General features: G+C 41.9%; 1 protein-coding gene across 5 annotated transcripts in view; it reads left to right on the forward strand.

The window, feature by feature from the left end:
• NDRG3 (NDRG family member 3) overlaps positions 1-23,427 on the forward strand; it is a 63,879-nt gene that overhangs the window by 11,757 nt on the left and 28,695 nt on the right. For 3 of the 5 annotated variants that reach the window (XM_069808535.1, XM_069808526.1, XM_069808560.1), the window contains one exon: positions 17,532-17,637. In XM_069808535.1, coding sequence (XP_069664636.1) covers positions 17,581-17,637 — 57 coding nt within the window. In that variant the 5' untranslated portion in view covers positions 17,532-17,580. Of the gene's footprint in view, positions 1-17,531; positions 17,638-21,709; positions 21,746-23,427 lie in introns of all 5 variants that reach the window. The other 2 variants (XM_069808516.1, XM_069808544.1) reach the window with 1 other exon arrangement.

Genomic DNA, 23,427 nt, shown 5'->3' on the forward strand with positions numbered 1-23,427 from the left:
GTGAACTACTGAAACTAAATTAGATCAACACGTTGTTTTGAAAAGAAATGGACGCCTGAGTCTGTAATGATTCCCACTGTGTCCTTCTTTTGATTGAAGCTCTTGAACAAGTAGAGGCGTATAGGACTTCTCCACTGCTGTAGTGGATGGACAATTTTGTCTTTGTTTGAAGCTTCCAGGCATTAACTTTGTGTAGCTAATACACAAATGCAGAAAATGTACATAAAAGGGCTGATTTAAAAAAAAAATAAATGAAAATTTAGGTCAACTTGAGGCCAAGGGCAAAGAATATGAACAGCTTAGATTTAAAATGATGTAATAAAAAACTGCTTTTAACAGAATTCCTAATTCTGGGAGTGGTGGGGGAAGCAGGGGTGATGTGGAAGGTTGCGTGCACATTTATGAAGGTATGTGACAGTATTAATGCACATTTCTAAAGAGAAATCCTGATATATCTCCCTGAAGAAGCGTGGAAAATGGTCCTATAGAGCAGTAAAATCTTAGACATAATCTACACTGGAGCTCATTATCAGCATAATTTCTGGCAAATTCTTTGAGTATAAGAGAACTAGAAAAGAGAGAGAAAGGTGACAAGAGAGAGCAAAGGCATGGAATGAGAAGAAAGAGGAGGAGATATTAAACAGTTTAGGACTTTGCACCTTGGAAGGGAGCCACTTAGGGAACAAAAGGACGTAATAAAGCTTTATGAAAGCATGAGTGGCACAGAAGGTGAGTAAAGAATAACTGGCAGTTCTGAGAGCATGAAGACTGTTGGGACATCCAATAAAAATTTAGCTGTAAATTGGACAGAAGGAAGATTTATTTTATGCAGTGTTTTCACAGTGTTAGCCGTTGCCAGAGAATGATGTGGAGGCCAAAAGCACAGAGAAGTCAAAGTCAGAAAAATAAATAGAAGAGAGGTGACAATGTTTGTTTGTTGATAAAAAAATTAATTTATGATGGTAAATAGAAGAGTTAACTTTGAGGAAACATGGAAAAATCCTATGGCACAGAGTGATAAAATAGCATTTTAAATTCAGTGTAGTGAAGTAGTGCACCTGGAGAACAGCCCCCACTGTATGTGTGTAGTGATGAGCTCTGAATTGGCTTTCCAGCCATAGATGAAACTTGAGGGTTATAATAGGCAATTCTTTCAAAATATTATCTCGGTGTTTGGAAAAGCAAATTGAGAGTTAGGTGCTTGTGGAAAAGTAAGTGATCAAACTAGGAAACATACTGCTGTGTAAATCCATAGTGCACCCATGTTGTGAATGCTGCATGCGTACTGGTCTCATCGCTCTTAAAGACTTAGTGAAACTGAGAGATCCTGAAAGGGTTGACAAGCACCATCAAAGGTGTGAAATTAGTTCCTTATATAGAATGATAGAGATAAAACTCTTCAGTCTCAAAAAGGTATCTCTGAAGAGGGTATGATGAAGCATATAAAGTATTATTAGCATGGAGCATATATGAACCCATTATTTACTGTCTTTTCTGATAAAAGGACTAAGACCACCAAATGAAAGTAGTGGGTGACAGGCTCAAAACAAAGTGAGATATTTATAAAGTGGGAGCAGGACCGTCTCTTTGCTTTTTGGCATTGAGGTTTTAATCTGTTGGAACAATTCCCTGGATTTAGACTGATTTATTCTGCGGTAACACTTCATCAGAAAGCTGTTCACAGGGCTTTGAAAGCTTAGCCTTAGAGCTCTGTTCGTAAGAGAAATCCTTTTGAATGTTGGAGTAGGAATAGGAAGCCTGGCAGGCTGAAAGAGCCCCTCTGATCATTTTTCATTGGGCAAAATCAGTGTGACTTCTCAACAAAGTGTTTTGGTGGAAATACCTAGTAAAGTCAACTACAGTTCGTACAGTCTTGTGGCTGGTATTCTGTGGTTGTTATTGAAGGATTAAAACTTCTGTGACAGCGAGAGCTGATGTATCCTCTTTGTCTGATAGTGAGTTGTGGTGGGTAGTTCCAGCTTCAGCTTCTACAGAAATAACACAACAATAAAATACCAGCCAGTGGCAGTAGTGTTATTTTGGGATTGCTCCATAGGATTTAGAAAAGGACAGACTGAAGGAGAACGTTTTGGATTCATGGAAATTGGACATCGTTCCAATGTACAGGTGCTATTTATTTGTGGTTTATTACCTGTGGCTTGTTGTGTTCACATATTCATTGACAAAATTAATTTCTTGCCATTTTACGCTGATTCAGAGCACCTTGCTAAACATTTCTTTACTTAATTGTAAAGAGACATGTCACTTAAACTCACAGACTGCTCAGGTGAATTGTGCTTTGAGTTGTGTTTTAGTTTAACATCTGCTCCTGCCTTGGAAAAGGGCTTCTGGTCACAAAAGCTTGTCATTATTTCCAGCTAGTTAAATAAAAGATATTACCCCAATCTGCAAATCTTTGAGATATTTGGAGGTTGAAAGAGCAGGGAGAGGAGCAATGGGGTCTGTTGGTGTTGCCAGATAACCCCTCCATTGTAACCGCTGTGATGTGCTGAGCTGCAGTGTGAGCACGTGGCCTCGGGGACCTCGCTCCCCGGGAAAGGCTGATGTCTGCCCAGGGACACCTCGCTTCTGAGCAGGGTATGGCTGTGCCCAAGGCTGAATCAGGCTCTTGAGATGGTGAGAGAGTACTCTGTGGTAAGGTGGGTTATTATGATTTTACCTTTAAAGTATTATGTATGATCCAGAGTAATTGGGTTACTGGGGGTTGACAGATAACTGTGTTATGCTCTGTGGGTGCTCTTAGACCTCTCCACCAGTGAGCTAAAACTCATTAGCTTAAATTGCTGTGGAGGAGGCTCAAAAGAGAATCTATGCTTTGGTTCCGTGATGGTGGCTTAAACTAATATGATGTTCTTTACAATTGGATTTGGCACCTGTTAGTACCACAATTCACCTGACTGATACTGTCTTAATTACATCTTATGGTATGACTACCCTCCTGCAGAACATTTTAAATCTCTTTTGAGGGTTTCTTTAGAATTCATGGCTGTAAATTGCAATACTGGACATGGAGTAGGCAAATGTATCTGCCATTTTCCAAAAAGATAAGGCAATGAAGCTTGGAGAGGGAGGGGAAAAAAGTAATATCAGAGTGAATAAAATCAATCCAGAACTAACTAGGGCTCTCATTTTATTTCTGAGATGACTGCATCAGCAATGTCTTTTGAACTAAATTCTGCTTAAAGGTTAATATGGGAGAAATGTGAATGTCATGTAACAGGAAGGAAATACTAAAACCAGGTAAAAATATTTCATAATTTCTCTCCAGGTGAGTGTTGGCAAGCTAGCCTGTCTTTAGAGAAGGTATTATCAACAGGCTTTTGCAGGGTCAGGGCTGGTGTTGTAATGCTTGCAGTTTGCGAAGGGCCTTGCATTGGGAAGGTCCTTCTCTGGACAAGACATGCTGACTTCTGGAAAGTTATAGCTGCTCAGAGCTGTAGAAATGGCCTGTCGGAAAAAGTTAGTCATTGATTTATCTTCTGGAGTGTGTGTTATATTGAATTTTTTTTTTTGTCATGTTGGGATTAAAGAGTACTCTCTGTATATTAGGTAAAGATGTTCGTAATTTAGGGAAGGAAAGAGGCACCAAACTAGATTTCATGGGTAAGGCTGCCTTACCAGTTTTTCATAAAGCTTAAGAATAAATAATCTCTGTGTTCAGAAAGAACAGCAGCATTTCAGTGCACTAGGGAAGAACCTTCTACAGGACCTGAGAGAGACTGACGCTCGTCTGAGGTATGTGTGGATGTATGAGCAAAGAGGAAGTATTACTTGGTGCTATTCTTTTGCTGTTTCCTAGGCATTTGCTCTTGAACTGTATCAAACTGGATCTTGTGCTACATGGATCTTGTGTAGTTCTTCATGTGTTCTTATTCTGGAAAATAGTGAATATTTTTCAGGGGTGAGGATCAATTTAATGTTAAACCTGCTGTTTTGACATACTAACATCTGCCCTGAAAAACCTACCAGGAGATGAATTTCTGCTCCATCTACGCCTTTAATGTGAAGTATCTGACTTGATTCCTTATTCATTATTAAACAGTTTTAGAAAGGGGATTTTTAAATAGTGCTGATGTGTGGCTGTAACAGTCACTACTTTTGGATTTTCATTTTTATTTTTATTCTGCTCTGTGATATTTTCAGGTTAAAAATCTCGTTGTTTATACATCTATCTTCCACCTGCAGCAAGGGAAATTTGCATTGGATAAAAGGAAACAATTTTTTTGTGATGAGAATGGTATGTAATGCAGGAATCTACATCCTTAGATGTTTTCAAATCTGTAAGGCCCTGAGCAACTGGATCCAGCTTTGAAATTACTCTTGCTTGTAGTAGGAGGTTGTGCTAGATGACCTAAAGAGATCCCTTCCAGCCTACATTGTTCTGCTATTGCATTCAGATCCTGTAAATGAAAATCTTGCAATGTCTCTGCTGTGACACCTTCACCGGCAGAAGAGGCTGTGAAGAGACTTCTGAGAAACTTCCTCTTAGTAGTTCTTACTCGAGGAATTAGTTTTAGACTTTGGTGTACTCAGCTTTATCTTCACTGTCGCCTTGGTGTGGTATGTCTTGGTCTCGTGCTGGTTTCTAGGGAATGAAATAGGGAATTAATCTGTTGTAACCAAGTCTTTCTAAACATGGAGGGCTTAAGTGTGAAACCCATGTGATGGTTCCGCTTCATTCAGAACTAGAGTATTGAAACTGAATCACTTGTATTGAGATCTTCAGCTGCTTTTGAAAGAAGTAAAATCTTTCTGTTTTAACATCTTCAGGGCTTTGTTTACAATAACTACGTCCTAGTTGGAGTGTCATGGATGTGGTATCATGGATTTCCACTCTGAGATACATGATGTGAAGCTCTCAAGCTTATGAATGTTCTTGCTGTATCCCAAGTGTAAAAAACAGAATTTCACTTAATAGGAATAATCTTAACTTATACTTTTGTTTCTTAGTGGAAAGTAAACTCCGAGTTGGTCTACACCATGGATTTCAGTTTGGAGAAGTTTGGGTGAGACAAAAAAGAAAAGATGACTTTTACCTGAGAGATACTGCAGCAAAAGCCATGCAGATTCAACTTACCTTTGTAAAAACTGTTCTTTTCTTGGTATAAGTTTTTACACAGTCCAGTTCACTGACTAGATAGCTTCAGCTTCTAACTTTGACCACACAAATTTTAATGTGAATCAGTGTGGCAATGACTGAGGAAAGGGAGTGGAAGAAGGATGGAGAAAAAGGGAAACAGAAATTCTTTCCTGCCTAAAATGCCAGTAGGGCTAGGATTTGGAGGGACAAGATCTCACCAGGGCAGGAAGCACCTTCAAGAGGATTTGTCTGTCATACTTTGGTTGATCTCAGGCACTAATGGCCAGGGCTTTTGAAGGAAGTTCTAAACTTGCATCCAGAACCAAGAACAGCCACTGGTATCTGTGGAGAGCAAACTGGGTATGGGTGCACATGGCACCCAGTAATTAGGTCAGAGATTCCTCCTTAGGTCTTATCTGACAAACTTGAAATTTGGGAAGGCATATTTGGTACAGAGTGCCATCCTCCTTTGGCCTCCAGCTACTTTCAGGAAGGCATTCCTAATCTGATGGAAAACATCGCTTTCCTTCCAAAGATATTTTAGGCATCTGCTTTATATGTAGTTTTATAATTGACTTCAAACAGAAGTCGTTCTTATGAATAGTGATTTGAAATCAGTTACTGATGGCCAGGAATCAGACCCTAGAGATTTCCATGAGGCTGTGATGAGATTGTTAAACACTGCTCCATGAGCCTGTCAAGGGTGACAAATTACTTGAGCAGCCACAAGTGGCAATGATCAACAGAGCTCAGGCCCATCATCAGAAAGAGCTCTTTTTTTTTATTTTGGGTAAAATGCCACTTGGTCATAAGAGCTTATGAACCAGCAGCAGTTGGCTCCCCTGTGCCCCCTCCTACACTCCTCTGGGACCCAGACTGCTCAGAGCTGTGCAGCCATGTTGAGCAGGGGCATCTGAGAGAGACACTGACCCTGTTCTGCTGCTGAAACCTCAGAAGCAACTGATGTCATTCCTGAAATAGTTAAAGCATTTTGCAGGAAAATAATTTTTCTTGCTTTGTTCTTTCTTGTCTGATCATCTGACCAACACTGAGGAAACCCACATGAACATGTTTTCCAGGCAGCTGCCACCCAGATTCAAGCATCCTGTTTATCATCAAACTTGCAGAACTTAGCTGAAGGTCAGCATACCTGATGATATCCCAGGCCTGTTGTAGCATGATTCTGCACTTGGACAAAGAATTTAAGCAGTTTGTGTCATTGATGGATGGGTTTTACTGGCAAGGGAGGGAGGGTTGGCATCTGTTTTGGGGCTCTTGGCCTCCTTTTGATACAGCTGATAGTGAAATACATCTCTCTCATATCTGCATTTCACAGTGAGGTGACTTAATCTGGTGATAGGGAGGGACTTGGCTGTCCAGAACCTGCCATCTTACCATATATAGTTGGGGGGTTACAGGGTGGTGGGTCCCTGCTCAGGTGATGCTTATTTCACAATTGAAGAGTAACTGCCCAAATCCAGGCCCAGTCAAAACCAATTTGATGCTGGTGGGCAGGTAATTCTGTAGTTTCCTCGCAGGCTGAGCACCCCAGGCTGTGCTGAGGAGCTTCACTGCTATTCACTTGTTTCAGCATGTAGAGAAATGCATGGTAAGGGTTTCATGTGAAGTATGTTAGATAAAGACGTACGTAAGAGAGATGCTGTTTGGCCCGCCCAGCAGTGCATCTAGTCATCCAGTTCTCCAACAGTGGCAGTGGGGGAAGCTGTTTAGGGAGAAGCTATGGGCTGGCCAGCTTTCTGCTGCTTTTCCCCATTCCTCTCCCAGGATCCACACAGGTTGGGCTATGGAGACTGGAGGATATATCCATTTTATTATTTTTTTGCCATCTAGTGTCTGTTTATGGACCTGTTCTCCTGAATGTATCAAACCATTTTTTTTAATGTCCTGAAATTATTTACCTCTAAAACCTTGACTATTTGAGCTCTATTAATAGTTCTCCTGAATGGTGGGTCGTATCCTCCTCTCCTTTCCCCTCACTCCCACCATTGCACTGGCTCCCTTGCTCCTGTGATCACAGGGTGAGCTGCTTCAATTCACTAAAACAGTAGAAAGCAAACCTGTGCCTTAGGAAAAACATCCCCCACCCCCAAGTTTTACAAATGTAGCAGGAATAAAAATGTGTTTATAAATTAAACTCTTCAATGAGTTTTAACTTTCAAACGTTTTCACAAGTACTGAACCACCTGATGTTCCTGTGGATGCTCTAACTCCTGTGCTCTGTCTGCACCACAAAACATGCTGGTGTGGGATTTCCATGGTAGCTTTGGAAGTGATGGCTGATGTCAAGTATTTGCTGGGTGCCTGTGATGGCTTTGCCACTCCGCAATGCCCCTTGAACATCCGGTGGTCGGGTGATCTCATCCACTCTGTAGCTGGCTTCCTGGTTGTGACATGTTTGAGTAACATAGTTAGCAAGTAGACAAGTAACACAGACTCTCAGTCTGAGCATCCTCTGCCAAGGGACCATTTGAATTCTCTCTTTCTTTTAGTCCTCTTAGTTTCCCATTTGCATTTGGTTTGCCATGCCTTATGGGATTTCCTGTTTTGCTCATCTGGATAAAGTTCCCACGTCTTTTAAATTCCAGCCGTTCCCAGGATGGCCTCCTTAAACTTCCTATTGAGTCATGCAGGGTTTGGATGTAAGGTGGCTCTCTTTATGCTTGCATAGTGGCACACACATTACCTGGGCTTCCCATAAAGCATTTTTAACAGTCTCCAGGGTCCTTGTAGGATTCCTTCTTTTTGTTGCTTTTTCTACTTATTTTTTTAATTCTCTTTTGACAAGTTGCCTCATTTTTTAAATAGTTACTTTTCTTGAAATTTAGTGTCTATGAGCCAGGTTGGGTGGCTTTCTCTCACACTACAGCTTTTAGCCTTATGGTATTGTGTTTTCTATTGAAAAGCAGATCTTCCACTAGTATCCTTCAAAGGATCATTCTACAGGATGCTTCCTAGAAGAGCAACTGTAATAGACCCTGCTTCAGTTTGCTTCTGAGAAATGGGTCACTTGGAGCACTTGTGTGCCCAGTGTCACTTGTGGGAAGGGCCAGGGTCTGACACAAGCACATCCCAGTGAACTCTGTGGAGTTAATGTCTCAGTACCTGGGCAGATGTACCTTGCAGGGAGCTGATAGCCTCGGGCACACTGAGCAGTCTTGATTTCCTGCTGAAGCAGTTGGTGTTTTCTATCCTATGTCTGTGTTGTATTCATGCAGCTGTTTACAAACTGCTCCCAGAACTGCTCACAATGGCTGGAATAAGATGTGGTTAATTGCTGCATCCCATATCTGTTTCCACCCGCACTGAAATAAGACATTATTACCTGCTTTATCAAAAGGCTTCTATCCATTTCAGAAATTTATAACATGAATGCCCATGCTGATGTGTACTAGATGTTAATTTATAGGCCTGGTTAGTTGTATCCAAGGAGCACCATGAAGACTGTAGTGAATTAACAACTTCATTTGCATATTTGCCTACTCTGTATGTTGTACATGATCCTCAACATAGACTGCAGGATTTGGAGCTGACTCCAGAGCTCATCACAGTCTGGTCCTCATTACATGAGTCAGTCCTGATGTTCATGTGATTGTCTGATAGGCTCATTCAGTTCACTAAAAGAGCAGAAAGCTAGCCTGGCAAAAAGTCAGCATTAAATCTGCTCACGTTGCCATCAGGCATGCCAGACTGCCTCATGCAGGGTTTGGGTCACAGCTGCAAGGGGACGGAGGAGCAGGGAAGTGAGCTGGAGGGTCTGATGTTCCTTTTCAGAGGCTGTGAGGTGAAATTTTAGTTCTTCTTTATCCTGAATAATACCCTACAACAAAGTAGGGTAATTGTAGATTAGCAAACTGAGTTCTGTCTTATATTCTGTATGCACTTTATCTAAATTGATTAGATTTAGCATATCTTGAAGCTAAGCACAGGCCCCTGCATATCATCTGGCAGTGTTGTGAGCACATACTTTATCTGCTCCATGATTCAACTGAAGAGCTAACACTGCCAAAAACCCCAGTTTCTTACAATCAAATCTCAAAGCAAGGTCTTTATACTTGACAGATTTAGAAAAAAGTTGGTACAGAAGGAGCTAAAGGAGCCTTTTCATCAGTCAGTTCACTTATCCAAGTGAAAACTAGTCCTGGAAAAAACAACTGAGGAGGCAGTAAGCAGATCTGACTTGCCACGTTACCTGCATCATCATCAAACTGGTGCAAGGGAAGGAGAGGAAGGAATTTCTGGCTGGTGTAGAGAGGACAGGAGCATCCCTTTTGGCAGCAACCCACAATTATATTAAATGAATAATGAAATTACATCCTGAATTAATTCCGAGTTGCCGTATATCTGTTACTGATTTTAACTGTGTTAATTTGAGTCACCCCTCCTGCACTGGCCAGCTGCCTGAGAAAGGGCATAAAATTCAGCCTGACACACACAAGGATGTTTTCTGCTTGGAAGAATTCACAGACTGGAAATGATGGAAAGGACAGTAGTACAGCAGTTGTGATGGTTTTGAAGTAATGACACTGATACTGGAGAGTGTGTCCTTCAGATGATGTAGGATGGGCAATAAGCCAGACTGAAAGAGCTTGCTCTGGGAAGGTCCAAGGAACAGTGCTACATGGGTAAGGGAAAAATACATTTAATTAATGAGGAAGAAGGGGGGGGAAAGCATGTAATAAAAATCTAATTTTAGCAGTTTGTTTTTCATACAATACGAAATATTGTATATTCTTGTTCTTAATAATATGTTCTTAAAATTTACGTCAATCCTGTGAATGCCACTTTTGCAAGCGGTCTGCAGTTAGAGCACATTAAAATAGTGGAACTGTATTCTGAGAGTTAAATCTGTCTTCTGTGTACGTCTGTATTCTTATATTCAACAGACATAATATTTAATACTAAACAATATGTATTTGCTGTGACAAAAGGTCTCTCCCATGTCTGGTGGATAACTTGGAGATGTTGAAATGTTTGATCAGCTTTTGCCTGCAAGTATACTATTTTTTGATGGCCAAAATCCATTTATTCAAGTTAGAATGAAATAAGAAAGGTATGGATTTGCTCTGCAAAGGCATTAGTAGAAGTAATGTAGATGTATGTACATACACAGGACAATGAAAGGGTATTAGTTACCTGAATGAGCTGATACCAGAAGCAGTTGTGTTGTCTTAGCTGCTGAGGAGCAAATATATTCATTCTTCCTGAGCTTTGCACATGTCTGTGATGATTTCTGTACCTACATTAAGCTAGGTTTATCCAGGCTGCACTACATTACACATACCAAGAGATGTGACCAAAACTACTTGGTGCAATTCCTTCACTGCTGAATATATGTTATTACATCAGGTTTAGGTTGTACAATTTATATATATGAGTGAACACAAAACAAATATTTAAGGTAGTTTTATTTTTAAAATGAAAGTGACTCTACAAACTTTTCTTATGCATTTGATCTTGATATTTTTCTTCCATCCCAATGGCACTTAAAAGAAATGAGTTAAAAAAGATCAATCACAATTGTATTACAAAACACGAAAGCTGAGGTCTAGTCAGATGTTTGTTTAGCTGTACTGTAAATTGAATGGTGGTTCATCCCAGACAGCAAGAAGGCTCAGCTGGGTGTAAAGGTTTTATTTATCAATGCAATTTAATGTTTGGTAGCCAGTGAAAATGCAACCTTTTCAGTAAGATAAATAAATGCAAAATTAGTGTTAAATTTCAGTAAGTTGAAATGTGCCGCTTGATGATAAAAATCATTATTAAAATCTCATTTAAACAGATTTCCAATCCATCTTGCTCTGCAACACTTAATTTTGCTCAATGGGATACATATTCACATTTGGTTAACTTTTTTTCACTTAAAATGTAAAAACGCACAGTCAGTTAGTAGGAAGCATAGTTGAAATAAAGCAGAAACAAGCTTGAAAATAAAACTGCAGAGGGAACCAAAGGATCTGATGGAAAGCAGTCAGATTATTTGTAAGCTGTTTAAGAGTAAGTTGCTGCTGAAGGGGCCAATTTCCCCACTTGCCTTGTGTCAGATGTGAGAATGTGTGCTTGCAGAGCAGTTGAGTTGAGCTACACATATTTGCCTCTGTGTGGGTGAGAGCTTGAAGGTGTCGTCATGGGACAGATAGTGGAGATGGCATGGGGAGTAGCTGCAGTGAATGCAGTGGTGGTAGTGCTGATGAAGAGCTACAAATGTTTTGGTTGGGGCAGATGTCCAACTGAAGTCTTCGAGAGCCCTCACCCATGCCTGGGTGGGACCTCCTGAACTACGGGGTTATGGAAGCAGGTGACCAGTAGAGGGGAAAGTATCTTTGAACAGATCCATTTCAACATGTCCTTCACCATATAACTAGTAAAAATGGCTCTGTGGTTTAGTTTGAGCTGTGTGAGCTGCTGATGCTGGATAATGCAGGTATTGCTTTAGAGTGTTGCCACTGGGCAAGAAAGGGACATGGAAAAATCATGTGAATAACATGACTGATAATAATGGCCATTGCTTATTTCATTTGCACTGGGGAGAACAGCTTATTAAGGGAAGTGCTGCAAAGCTATTTGAAAGAGATACCATGTCCAGAAAAGGCTCTTTCAGAGCCAATAATTTGCATCATTTTCATAGGAGAAATTTCTCATTCCAGTTTATATCCTGGGTATCCCCAGTCTAAAACTTCTTGGACTGTACTATACAGGAGAGCTTGGCATGATTCAGTGTTTTCATGGGCACTGGTCCAGGTAACCCAAAACAATTTGAAGACTTATACATTTTTCTTGCATTCTTGCTTAATCAGCCTTATAATTGATGCCCGTTAAATTCAAACGGTGATGAAGGATGATGTCCTCTTAGCTGAGCTCAGTTACAGACGTGGCAGTGTGATGATTCTTGTAATTAGAATTGGACTCCTTCTCCAAAATTAATGCAAAGCTAGGCACGGACCTTTTCCTTACAAAACCATTGTTAAATGTAGGTCTAATTTAAACTCCTTAGAAAGTATTTTTAGCAGCTGGCATTTCTGTCCTGGGTGTAGCCCAGATTTAAAGGAGGTAAAAGCATGCTGTGTTAGGAAGCTGCTGTCGCTCATGTGCAGTAGCTGGCACTGTGTTGGTTAAGCGGAATGTAATTTCTCTCTGCAGGCTCGCAGTTTGTCTTGGAAGTGGAGCACCATGCCGTGCATTCCCAAAAATGTATGAGCTGGAACACAAAGCGAGTAACCTAGGAAAGTATTTTGAAAGTGAATTTGGACCCTTTGCCTGTTTTGCTCGAAGTTTACCATGTCAGCCAGCATTTCAGTATAGAAAACAGAGTAGCATATGCAGGTGGTTCAGAAGCACACTGCTATCAAGAGGCTTAAAAAGGACTGAGGAGCAACATAACAGGAGTGCCCAAGGGTCTTAAGGGCCATAAATGTAACATATTTTACTTAAGATCTATACGCCAAGACTGTGGTCTGCCCAACCACACTGAGGAGCCTCATCAGGCAGCTTGTCTTCCAGTGTGTATGAGAGAGAGAGAAGCAAAGGAGGCACAGGAGGCAGGAATCCCCTTATGTAGAAAGGAAAAAGCTAAGCTGTACAACACATGTGGCTGAATAAACGCCTGAGCTGCAAACCTGAGGACCACGAGTAGCATACTTTGGTTCTTGCACTGGCTGCACATTCTAAATTTGTTCCCATCTCCCTTTGCACACCCTGGAGCAGCATTTCTTCCTTCCATCTTGTAAGAAGTGGGTAGCTGTCATGACTGTAAGTGTAGTCCATCCCTAGAAAGGAAGCTTCTTCAGCCGGCCTCTGCTGGGCTGCCAAACAAGGGAGCATATATTTAGGTACATTTAATGCCATGTTTTGTAGCATAGCTTGATAACTGCCTTGTGTAATTTTGCCTTAATGTGGTTAACGTACAAAGCAGGAGTGTAATGGGCTATAGAGTTAACAAATTAGAAGCTGTAGTCGAGATGAATGAACAAGAATTTTCAGCCTCTGAATACCAGATTGTGTGGCACTGAGTTTCCTAAACAGTGTGGAATTATTGCACCTCTGTAATAAAACAGAATATTCAAGGAGGTGCCCAGAGAGTTGGATTCAAGATCCAACTCTTGCAGCCTGTAACCCTATGGGGAGCAGTACTGCTAGAACTTCGCCAACTAGAAACCAGAGCCGAAGTACCCACAGGTGGTGCAGTTTATACTGCTGGCTCTGTGGGTGCAGGTCAGTAGTATTCAAGCTCTTGACTTACTGAACTTACTTTAACACAACTTCTTTTTTTGTATGTTGAAATGATATAAATTGAGAGCACCTTTATCTTGGAGTAAGCATGTGAACACATATTTCAGATCTTATTTATAGGTAGATGGTTTCTTTCTGAGGCTCACCTGCCTTGGTTTTTTGCAGCCTTCTGTGTCCTGTCCTGATTTCTAGTCTCTCTGCTAGTGATTCAACAAATGTCTTTCCTCGATTCTTGTCTTAATGGTTTTCAAAGAGCAAAGAGTCTACTCCAGCCTTTTGAAAGTGATGGATGGTTTAAATTGGGGTATTTGGGTGTAATTATAGCCATACATAAATGGAGTCAAGAGGAATACTTGCAAAGCAGGTGGTACTGGGACATTTATAGAAAAATGTATGATTTATACAGGGATCATTCCAGGCAAACCTTTTGCTTTGCCTGTAGCCTGTCTTCTACAGAGCTCTTCTGTGTGTTATGAATATTTATGCTGCTTTGTTGTGGTATTTTAAACTTGCTTTCAGCTTACAAAATGACATGTTTGTCTCTCTAAATAACAGAAGTGGAGGGAGAGAATTGATTGTTTCCTGGGCAGACATGTCTGCAGATCTCTTACAAGGAGTCTTTAACATGTTTGGAGCAGAGGATAGCCCAGCTCACCAATACCCCTTTGCCTCTGCGTTTGGAGATGTGATTTACCAGGTCTCTCTGCTACGAAGCATTCTCTTTTGAGAAATTTTTGTGGCCTTTTTTGGACAAATGTGCCCCTTTGCCATGTTTTAAACATGTTCCTGTTAGTATAGCAGGGTGCTCAGGTGAAGTTGTGGTGAACAATCATGTAGACTGAGTCAGATCTCATGCTGTAATAACTTGTTAAATACCCAGATTTGGTCAAGGGCAATCACATTCAGCTTGCTGAGACCTTGGGAAGAGAAAAGTGTGTGCATCTGCCTACAGAATATCCTCTGAATGGATTGAAATTAAGTCCTGAGGCTGTGACAGCCGTTTTCTGGAGAGTTCACAAGTGAGTGGATTGAGAAAGCTGGTTCAGCAATCTAAAAAAAGCTGCTTGCAAGCAGTGATGGGGCCCCCCTGTACCTTTTCCTTCAAAAAACCTTCAAAAGCTTTGAGTTTTTAGGAAAGCAGAAAAAAAACTCAGATTCGCTGGATGAGCAGATTAGAATCAAAAGGTTCAGAAAAGAAATCCACCATCTGGCCATTTATGGCTGTGCAGGTTTAATCTTTCTGTCTGATTTTGATCTCAGTTCAGCAATTTTCAGTGGCTTCTTGGCTCACCTCAGCATTCGTTTCCCTCTGGCCCCTTTGGAGGTCCTGCAGTCTGCTCCTGCAGTCTGCTCTGAGCCAGTCTCCCAAGCTGACTGTGCTGCAGACTGTGCATGCAGAGCATGTCTTCTACTCTTCCTGCGTGCTCCTCTACAGAAGTTTTCCCAGCTGCATGAGCCCAGTTGGTGTTAAGGAAGGTGGTCTATTGTCTCTTGAGAAGTTTTACCTAATTCTGAGCCCAGCATCCAAAACAGCAGCCTTTCTTATTGCTGCCCAGCTTGCTTTAACAAAGGAGCAACACACAGTGCAGGTGTAACATAGCAGTTTGTTGCCTCAGCCCCTAGAGATCCCCCTTCCCCTGAAACAGTGTTTGGAACAATAGTGGACCAGGGAGATAAATTAATTTCAGAGTGACATTGTTTGTGTGCACTGTAGTTGCATTTAGAGACCAAGTATGAAATTGAGGTAGATGAGATGAAAGCATTTGATAATCCTTGCTTTGAACACCTACTTAGTTTTTTATTATTCTTATATAACAAATGCTTGAAGTGGTGCATGGGATTTACAAAATGTGTCTGTCTCCCTCTCTCTAGACTTTACATACTTCATGGGCTCGCATGCTTGTATCAGCAGCGAATGATGTCCCTGGGCAGATCTATGCAGTATGCATCCCAGGGCTCTCTGGGAGGAGTTGTTCCTTGTATAGCGCAGGGGAAACTAGGAGGAATATCTGCAAAACTTTAGCAAAAATATCTTTGAGCAATCTAACACAGAGCAATTTGTGCTCTGAGTTGTTCTTTGGTCAGTCAAAGTTTGGTAGATTAGAGAGTGATTATTAGATGCCCTGCTTTACTGTAGACTCTGGTTTAGGCAAAAATGCTGGGTGTGACCCTAAGATGCATGAACCACAAAACAAGTGTAACTTACTACTCCCTTGTGTATAAAAACCCACAGAGAAAGGTGGCTGGTGTGTGCACAGTTTTTTAATCCCTTTGGGTAGAGTGGACAACTTTGATCTCTTGGATGACCCCAAGAATAAATATCACCTTCCTGCCTGCCATCAGGTCCAGTGGGTGTCTTTTCATAAGAGCATAAGAGAAGAATAAGGTCCCCAAATAATGAGGTGGTTGTTCTAGTACTGTGTCACCTGCTGCAGATAAGCTTTGTGAGGCTTGTTTGAAACTCCTTTGGTGTCTGTAACCTTGTGGGATGCTGTTTTGGAGAGAACCTGGTAGATGTTGAGCTCTTAATCAGTCCCAGTATATACAGAAGTTGTAATTCCTTAGTATAAAATATATTTTTGGTTTCCTACGGCTACGGTAACTAGCTCTTCCTCTGGGGCTTACAGTGCATTGTATAATGACTCTTACTGGTCTTCTGAATAAAAATTCTTCATGGGGTAAGAGGGATGTTACCAGTAAATTGACTGGTTTCTTGGAACTCTCACAGCTGATGTGTTTTACAGCAAAAATAAATCTGAAAAAGAAGAATAATTTCAAGTTTCCCAAAGCAAAGGAGCTAAAAGAGGGGAGCTGCTGTGGCTGATTTTCAGAGGGAAAAGGCATTATGATTTGTTTTGTGCCAGGGTGGCTTCAGCCACACCAATGTTAGTCCTGGCACAAAGGGGGATGATGAGAATCTGTAGCTTTGCACAGCGTTTGGGGTGAGAGGAACCCTTCCTTTCCAGCACCGTGCATGTTTGTGTGGAATTAAGGTGGCTGGAGAAGCACAGTTGCAGTATTCTTTTTGCACTTTTTTCTTCTGTGGTTAGCAGCAATATATTAACTTAGATAATGAGTTTGATTTGTGACAGTATTTGAGTTGTTTTTCTACCACACTCAGCTAATGCCCAGGAAGCCCACCACATGCCTATTCCTGTCCCTACTTATGTCCATGACTTCTTTTATTTCATCTACAGTAATATGTATAGTTTTCCTGAACAACCAAATAATCTGTACCATCAGGCATGATCATCTCCTATTGCCAGAGCCCTCTTCATAGTGCTGCAACTGCCTGCTCTAGAAATTCTGTCTAGAAACACAGGTAGAGCCTCGAGAAGAAAAATTAAATCCCTGGTAAATTCTGCCATATTTTTCATCTATCCTCATTGCTGTGTTTATACTAGAGGATTTCTTCTCTGACTCTGTGGTAGCAGTGATTTCCTGTAGACATACAGCAACCTCACATACTCTTGATTGCATTTTTTTCTTTTCTTTGATGCCTCTGTACCACCTGATGAAGAATGATTGTTTGGGCTGCACAGTTAACAGTGTTACCCTGCATGTGTTCAAATGGACCAGGACTATCTGGGGGCCATTTTTATATCCCACCTCATAAAGCAAGGGCTGCCTTGGGTTCTGGGCTGTCTTACATTCTGCCAACAAGCTACCTGGATCGCCACACCTCTGTCTCCGTTGTGTGAATGCAGTGTTGGCTGCGTGTCCTGTGGGTTACAGGCACAGTACTGTCTTCAGTGGCTGGATGCTGTGGTTAAGTTGTGTCAGGCAGGGCAGTGACATATAAGTGCTCCTGCATACTGAACACAGTTTTTCACTCTACTGTTCCAGTCATTTCCAGTTCATTTCTAGGCAGACTATGGCAGAAGTACCAGCAATGCATGGAAGTGGATCCTGACTTTCTCAGTAGAAAGGCCTGAGCTTTCAGGGACAGCTTTCAATGGGCAAGGCAATGTGAAGGGTAAGGAGTAGCATAACTGACACATTCAGTGCAAGCATGGCTGTTTGCCTTCTACAGTTACAGGTGCTTTGTGTTACACCAAGAACCAACTTCTTTTAGACTTTCAGGCTTCAGTTTGACCATATAAAAGTCTAATGAAAGATCTTAAAGCTTTCTTTGGCTAGCATCTCTTGTAATACTGTTTCTAACAATATGCCTTTGTTTCAGAATCACCCATTTGCTGCCCTGAGGATTAATTGGCTCCACTTACAGCACCATGGATGAACTACAGGATGTTCAGTTGACAGAGATCAAACCGCTCCTGAATGATAAGGTAATGCTAGCTGCTACTTGCTCTCACAGGTGTACTCTGGCTGACTTTATTCTGGCAATCAGGGTTCCTTGCCAGACACCTGTTTACCTTAAGTACTGAAAAACAGTAAATGCTTCCCCACTCTGATAATCCACCACCACACACTCTTCCAAAATCTCAGGGAAAGGCAGACCACCACAGTTCAGGTAAGTCTGGAATCCCGGCCAACCAGTATGTCATGCCTGTACTGAGGATTTACAAAGGCAGGGCAGAAATTGGAAAGGTGATACCATTCCTGACCTGGTGGAGCTGTAGAACCTGTATAAGTTCCTGCTTGTTAGAGAAACCTTGGGTTGTATCCCTTTTTTTAAACTTTTTTGTTTAAAATCTTTTGTCTGAAATTATCCCGTTGTGTTTTGCCCCCCCCAGAACAACCCTGTCTCCCTGGATTTAGTAATGGAAAGCCATTTCCTCTTAATATCTGCAGAGCCTAGCTAGAGCAGTCTGAAACTTTGGAAAATCATTGTATTGCAGCAGGTCTTTAAGGCTTTCACTCTGTCTTCTGTGGGCTGGAAGAGAGCCATCTGGGCTTTAGGAAAGCCCTAGCCTCACTGGATTCTGCCACAAACTGTTGCTCTGAGTGCCTGAGTCATTATGGGCCATCCCAACAAGATCTAGAATCTTGCATCTGCAAATCGTGATTATGAGCAATGCAGTTTGGTCACTTTCCATACCTCACAGCCAAGTTTGGTGTGCGAAGCCGTTCCTGATGCTTTGCTGTTTAGTGGCTGACATCAAGAACTAGCTAGTGCTGCCAAAGGGATACAGTACTTTGTCCGCTTACTGTGTGCTTGCGGAAGACTGCGCTGTCTAGGGCAGACTCCCACACAAAATGGGTGAAATCTCTGAAATTCTGCTATGTTCTAGTCTGTGCTGCTTGGTTTTTGCTCACTTCTTTAGTGTGCTGCCATATCTGTTTAATATCTGTGAACTCTAAAAATTCAGCTGAAATCTGCAGTCCAGCTGCCTATTCTTACAGCCTAGTGCTAACTACTAGGCTTCCACTATAGCTTAAACATAATTTTTTTTAAATGTTTCCAGGGAGGTTGAGTCTTGGAAGAACAAAATCAGTGTGGACCAGCAGATAAAAATGCCAAAAGGCTTTGGAAGCAGCTTATGATTTCAAAATGAGAGATAAACATTTACAGAAAACAAGCTTCCTAAATGCAGTGCCCCAGGTCTTGCTCATGATTCTGCTAGGATTTCCCGTGTTTGAGTTTGAAGGTAGCTGCCCTTGCTTCAGTGAGCTGACCTAGGTAGGAGGTATTGAAGCATGCCAAAACCAAGTGTTTTTCACTTTATAAGTTTTCAGTCTCTCTGTCAAGTATTGCCCAATCAGTCCCATCAGGTCCTTGCCATGGTGTCATCTACATAGCGACTTCTTTTATCTAATAGCTAGGACAGTTCTGGTTTAAATGCTGAGTGCTCACCTAAACAGCCCAGTGGTGTTAACCAGCATACAGAAGGGCACATACAAAGTGGTATTTGGTTTCCTTGACTCAGTTTTGAAGTTACAGGAAGTATATACTATCTCAGCAGGAAAAAATATGTAGAGTGGCTCCAGAACCATCTTCAGCACTGCATGGGAAGAGAAGTGTGCTGTGGCTCTCCTTTTTGTACTTTGTTTTAACAAAAGAAATGCCTCAGGGGAGCTACCGTCTCTTGAGGTCTGGCCCTTATTAATGCTTTCAAGCTTGAAATAATACATGTGCTTTTTAGACATAGTTTTATGGATCATATGGGTGTGGTGCCATAATGTGCTGTTCTGTGCAGCATATCAGAGTCCAAAAAGTATTGAGCTGGCAGTTCACTAAGACTTTTACTGACCAACCCACTTTAGATACAGGAGTTTGAGCCAATATGGATTAATGGCCAGAAATAGTACGGTAAAACTCTTAAGGTGCTAATGGGTGAGCGCTTATGAACTCTTCAGCTACAAAGGCTGCTGTACAGAGAAAAGGAGCTCTGGTATCTTTATACTCAAACTCTAAAACCAGTGGAATTGCCTGAGAAATGGAAATTTGTCTCAAATCAAAGTCAGCAAAAAATTACAAGCCTGACTTTTAAAGAACACAAACACTCTTATGTTTGAGTGTAACTTAGGCCTAATAGCAAGTGCAGGGAAGTAAAATACATTAGATTATGTATGTTCACCTCATTCAGGCTCACTAAAATGCAGTGACTTTATACTGGGAAAAAAAAAATCAACTTCAAATGTTCCCATTTAGTTGAAAGAGAAAAAGGGAGTACTGCCTTTAACCTGATCAGAAAACTTATCCCAGTGACACTTTATTATTCTGTATGGTCTGTATTCTGGCACTTTTGATTCCTATTAATATAGCCTTAGTGAAAACTTACTGAAATGCAACAGCCTAATTCCGGAGATTGAATGGACAGCGTGGATTGGGGCATTCCAGCTAGCTTTTTGCCTTTGAGGTGCAGCCATCACACCTTCAGAGGCCTGAAAAACTTGCCTTAATCTTAAACTTTCTCAAGGAATAGATTAATGGTTTAAAGTCAGATCTTGGTGTGTTAAAATCAAGTATCCAGGAGTCAGGACATGTCAGCCCTAATGCTACTTGTGCATCATGGTATACCATGCAACAAGCAACATAGTTGCAGACCTTCATTCTTTGCTTTATGTCATTTCCTCCCCACTCCCTGCAAGGGGAATCTTGTGCTTTTCTCAGTACAAATTACAGATCAGCCTTTACTTAGCATGCACTGTCCAAGTCCAGTGCTGGATACAGAAGTTTCTCATTTCTTCATAGGCTTTGTTACAGTCCTTAATCACTGTGGCATTGGATGACTGAATTGACCTTCTTTACGACCTGGTAGGTGAGAAGGCTCTACTGCCTATATTTAACAGAGTAGGGAAAGAGGCATAGGCAGAGTTGTCAAACCTCAACTAACTTCAGGATCTCAAACTGAAATAAGAGGGGGCTGCTTTTTATTTTTTTTTTTTTTTCCCCCAGCCTGAGGATTTGGTGCTTTGTGCCATGTCATATTCAAAACATTGACACAGTTCAATACTTAACACCAGGGGGATTCTTAAAACAGATTTGCAGATATCTCAACTTAAACGTCTCAGGCTGAAGACCATAGGTAACAACCTGTGTTCTTGCTAATGTGGCAAAGCTTTGGGGGGAGGAAAACAGGGCCATTTGTTTACACACAGAGAGGAGTTAGGGTGCTCAGCCAGAAGAAACGTTTGGGGTGTTTCTGTCATGTGGTCCTAGTTGTAATTTTAGCACTAAGGTGCTATGCTTAAAACACATAAGCTAGAATGCTGTCTCAAATGATTTGCTCAGCCTTTTGCAGCATTTGACAGGACTCGGTAGCATAACCTACTCTGTGGTCAGAGACAGAGTCTTAGTAAGCATGTGGGCATACAGACAAGTTACTGCAGGCCTTCAAATTTGCAGTACACCAAATGTGTGCTGTACTAACTGTGTTCACCTATATGTGTGGTGTCACCCTCTGGGAAAAGTCTGGTTAATTGCTGAGCCAGGTTTCCATGCACTCTGGTTTCAGCAGCTTACAGGTCACTGCATTTGTCGTGGAATGATACCGTGCACACGGCAGTTAGTGCAGAGTAGCTGACTGCATAGCTTGTTTTCTTGTGCTCTTTAGGTGAGATCCTAATGGTAGTCCTTTCAGGAGTTTTGCATTCAAATTGATAATGGGCACCAGGGCCAGACAAAACCCAACTTCATAACCAGCCTGACTTTGGTCAGGGTCCTTCCTGTGTACATCTGTCCCTGCTCCAATGCTCTCAGCTCTCAGCTGGTGTCCACAGGTATTCTCCTTGGTTGACAGCCTTGGGACAGCCCCCAGCAACCTTGCCGTATAATAACGGGGAGAACTTGCATGGAGTTTTCTTGTACAGGTCTCATATTTTGCTGCTGTCCTGACTGCAGTCAGGCTAGACTATGCTGAAGCAGTGAAGGCAACTTTCATGATGTTGTTGGGGGTGTTCTGGGGTACTGTGGTGAACTTTTTTTTTTTCTTTTCTCTCTCTGGTTTTTAACAGAATGCAGCTCGCAACTTCCAAGACTTCGACTGTCAGGTAAGACACATGCAGGAGACAAGGATCTATGGGCAGACTCCCCATGGCCCATCAGTAATGCTGAGAGAGAGATGTGAAAAAGGAAAAAGCTTTATATCTTAATTTTAGCTCCTGTTAAGGTTTAATCAATAAGAACTTGAATATGTCTAGTCGGCAGAAATTGCCCTTCACCCTTTCATGGACAGCATGTTGTTCTGAGATGCAGACCTGGACTGCTCTGCCAAGGCTTCACATCTCACAGGATGGCTGGTCTCCTGAAAAGCAGTTTCTTGGAAACATGCAATATGCTGAAAAGCTGCAGCTCTGTCACATCCCATCTGGTTCACTGGCTTGGAAAGGAGGAGCTTTCATGCTCTGTCTGTTTGTGTTGAGAGGAGATGGAAGTCGCCAAGCTGCCCCAGATATAGCACCCCTGCTTTGCTGGGCCTGGGTCATGACAAAGCCATGGTCATTTTCTGGGAGGCTATTCACCTGACAGAGTAGTGCGGAGATGAGCCTGATCACTCTGGTTGCTGTAGGAATAATCCTTTTAGAGGAGTGGTTGTACCCCAAGCATCCAAGACAGAGGACACATTCTTTGTTAGGCAGAGCACAGCATTGAGATTACGTGGTGCATTTTGTAGAGTGCAGGTTCGTTTACCATGCCGGATTACCTTGCTGAATTCCCACTCAGCATGTTGATATGCAGCCAGCAGCTTTTCTTTCTCTTCAGCTCTAGGAGGCTGCTGTGACTGTAGTGTTCTGCTTAGCACAGGACAGGTTCTTGCTGCTGTATTACACCAGTGGTGCAGCTAGGGGATAGAGCTGTGAACATCACGTGATAGTGTTTTATAAAAGTCTGTTGATGTAGATGATTCCAGAAAACCTTCTGCAAGTGTGTGCAGAACAGGAATATAATAAATACAGTCCTAAGAAGATAGTTTTTCCATCTCCTGATATCAGACACTGAAAGGTCACCCCATCTGGGCAAGCACGTGTCACTGTACTGCTTTAGCTTGATTCGTTGTGAGTTTTAGTATTATCTTAAAGCCTCTAAGTATAAAAATTACTAATCTTAGCACGTTGAAACTTTAGTGTCTAGTCTTAGAAGTGGCAACAGTGTTAGGCAATGATTTTTCTGTTTTAATAAGGGTAGGTAATGGGGTTAAAACACCTCCCTGTACCATCCTGTCTCCATCTGTCTTTCTGAATCTTCTCCATCTCTATTCTAGAGGTACAGAGTGCTCCCATGTCAGATGGGTAGTGGGTAAAAATAGGTGCAATGCTTTTGAGTAAGAGCATTAGGTAGTACACGCACTGCCTACTGAGGCCTGTCTGCCATGACTGGAAAGAATATAAATACAGTGCCTGAGTGTCTGAGCCTTTACTGTAAATTCTCTAATGACCCAACAAAACTCTGGGTTTTCCCATGCCCTGCCTGTCTGTGAGCAGTATGGTCTTGGGAGCCTGAGCAGAGTGAGAAGGTAGGAAGGAGTCCCTGTAACGGAGCTGTGCATCGCTGCTGCCTTTTCGCTCTACGCTTTCCTTCAACAAGCAAAGCCTCTTTGCACCCTTCTTTAAAAAACACCCCAAATCTGAAGCTGTGCGAGCCCCAGAGAAACATGGTGCTGCAACCACCAATTTGTGCGCACTCCGCACATTCTGGTGCTGTTTGTTGTCTTGGCTCCCTGTCCACCCTGGGG

The sequence above is a fragment of the Haliaeetus albicilla genome, chromosome 2, assembly GCF_947461875.1.
Source record: "Haliaeetus albicilla chromosome 2, bHalAlb1.1, whole genome shotgun sequence".
Lineage (NCBI taxonomy): Eukaryota > Metazoa > Chordata > Aves > Accipitriformes > Accipitridae > Haliaeetus > Haliaeetus albicilla.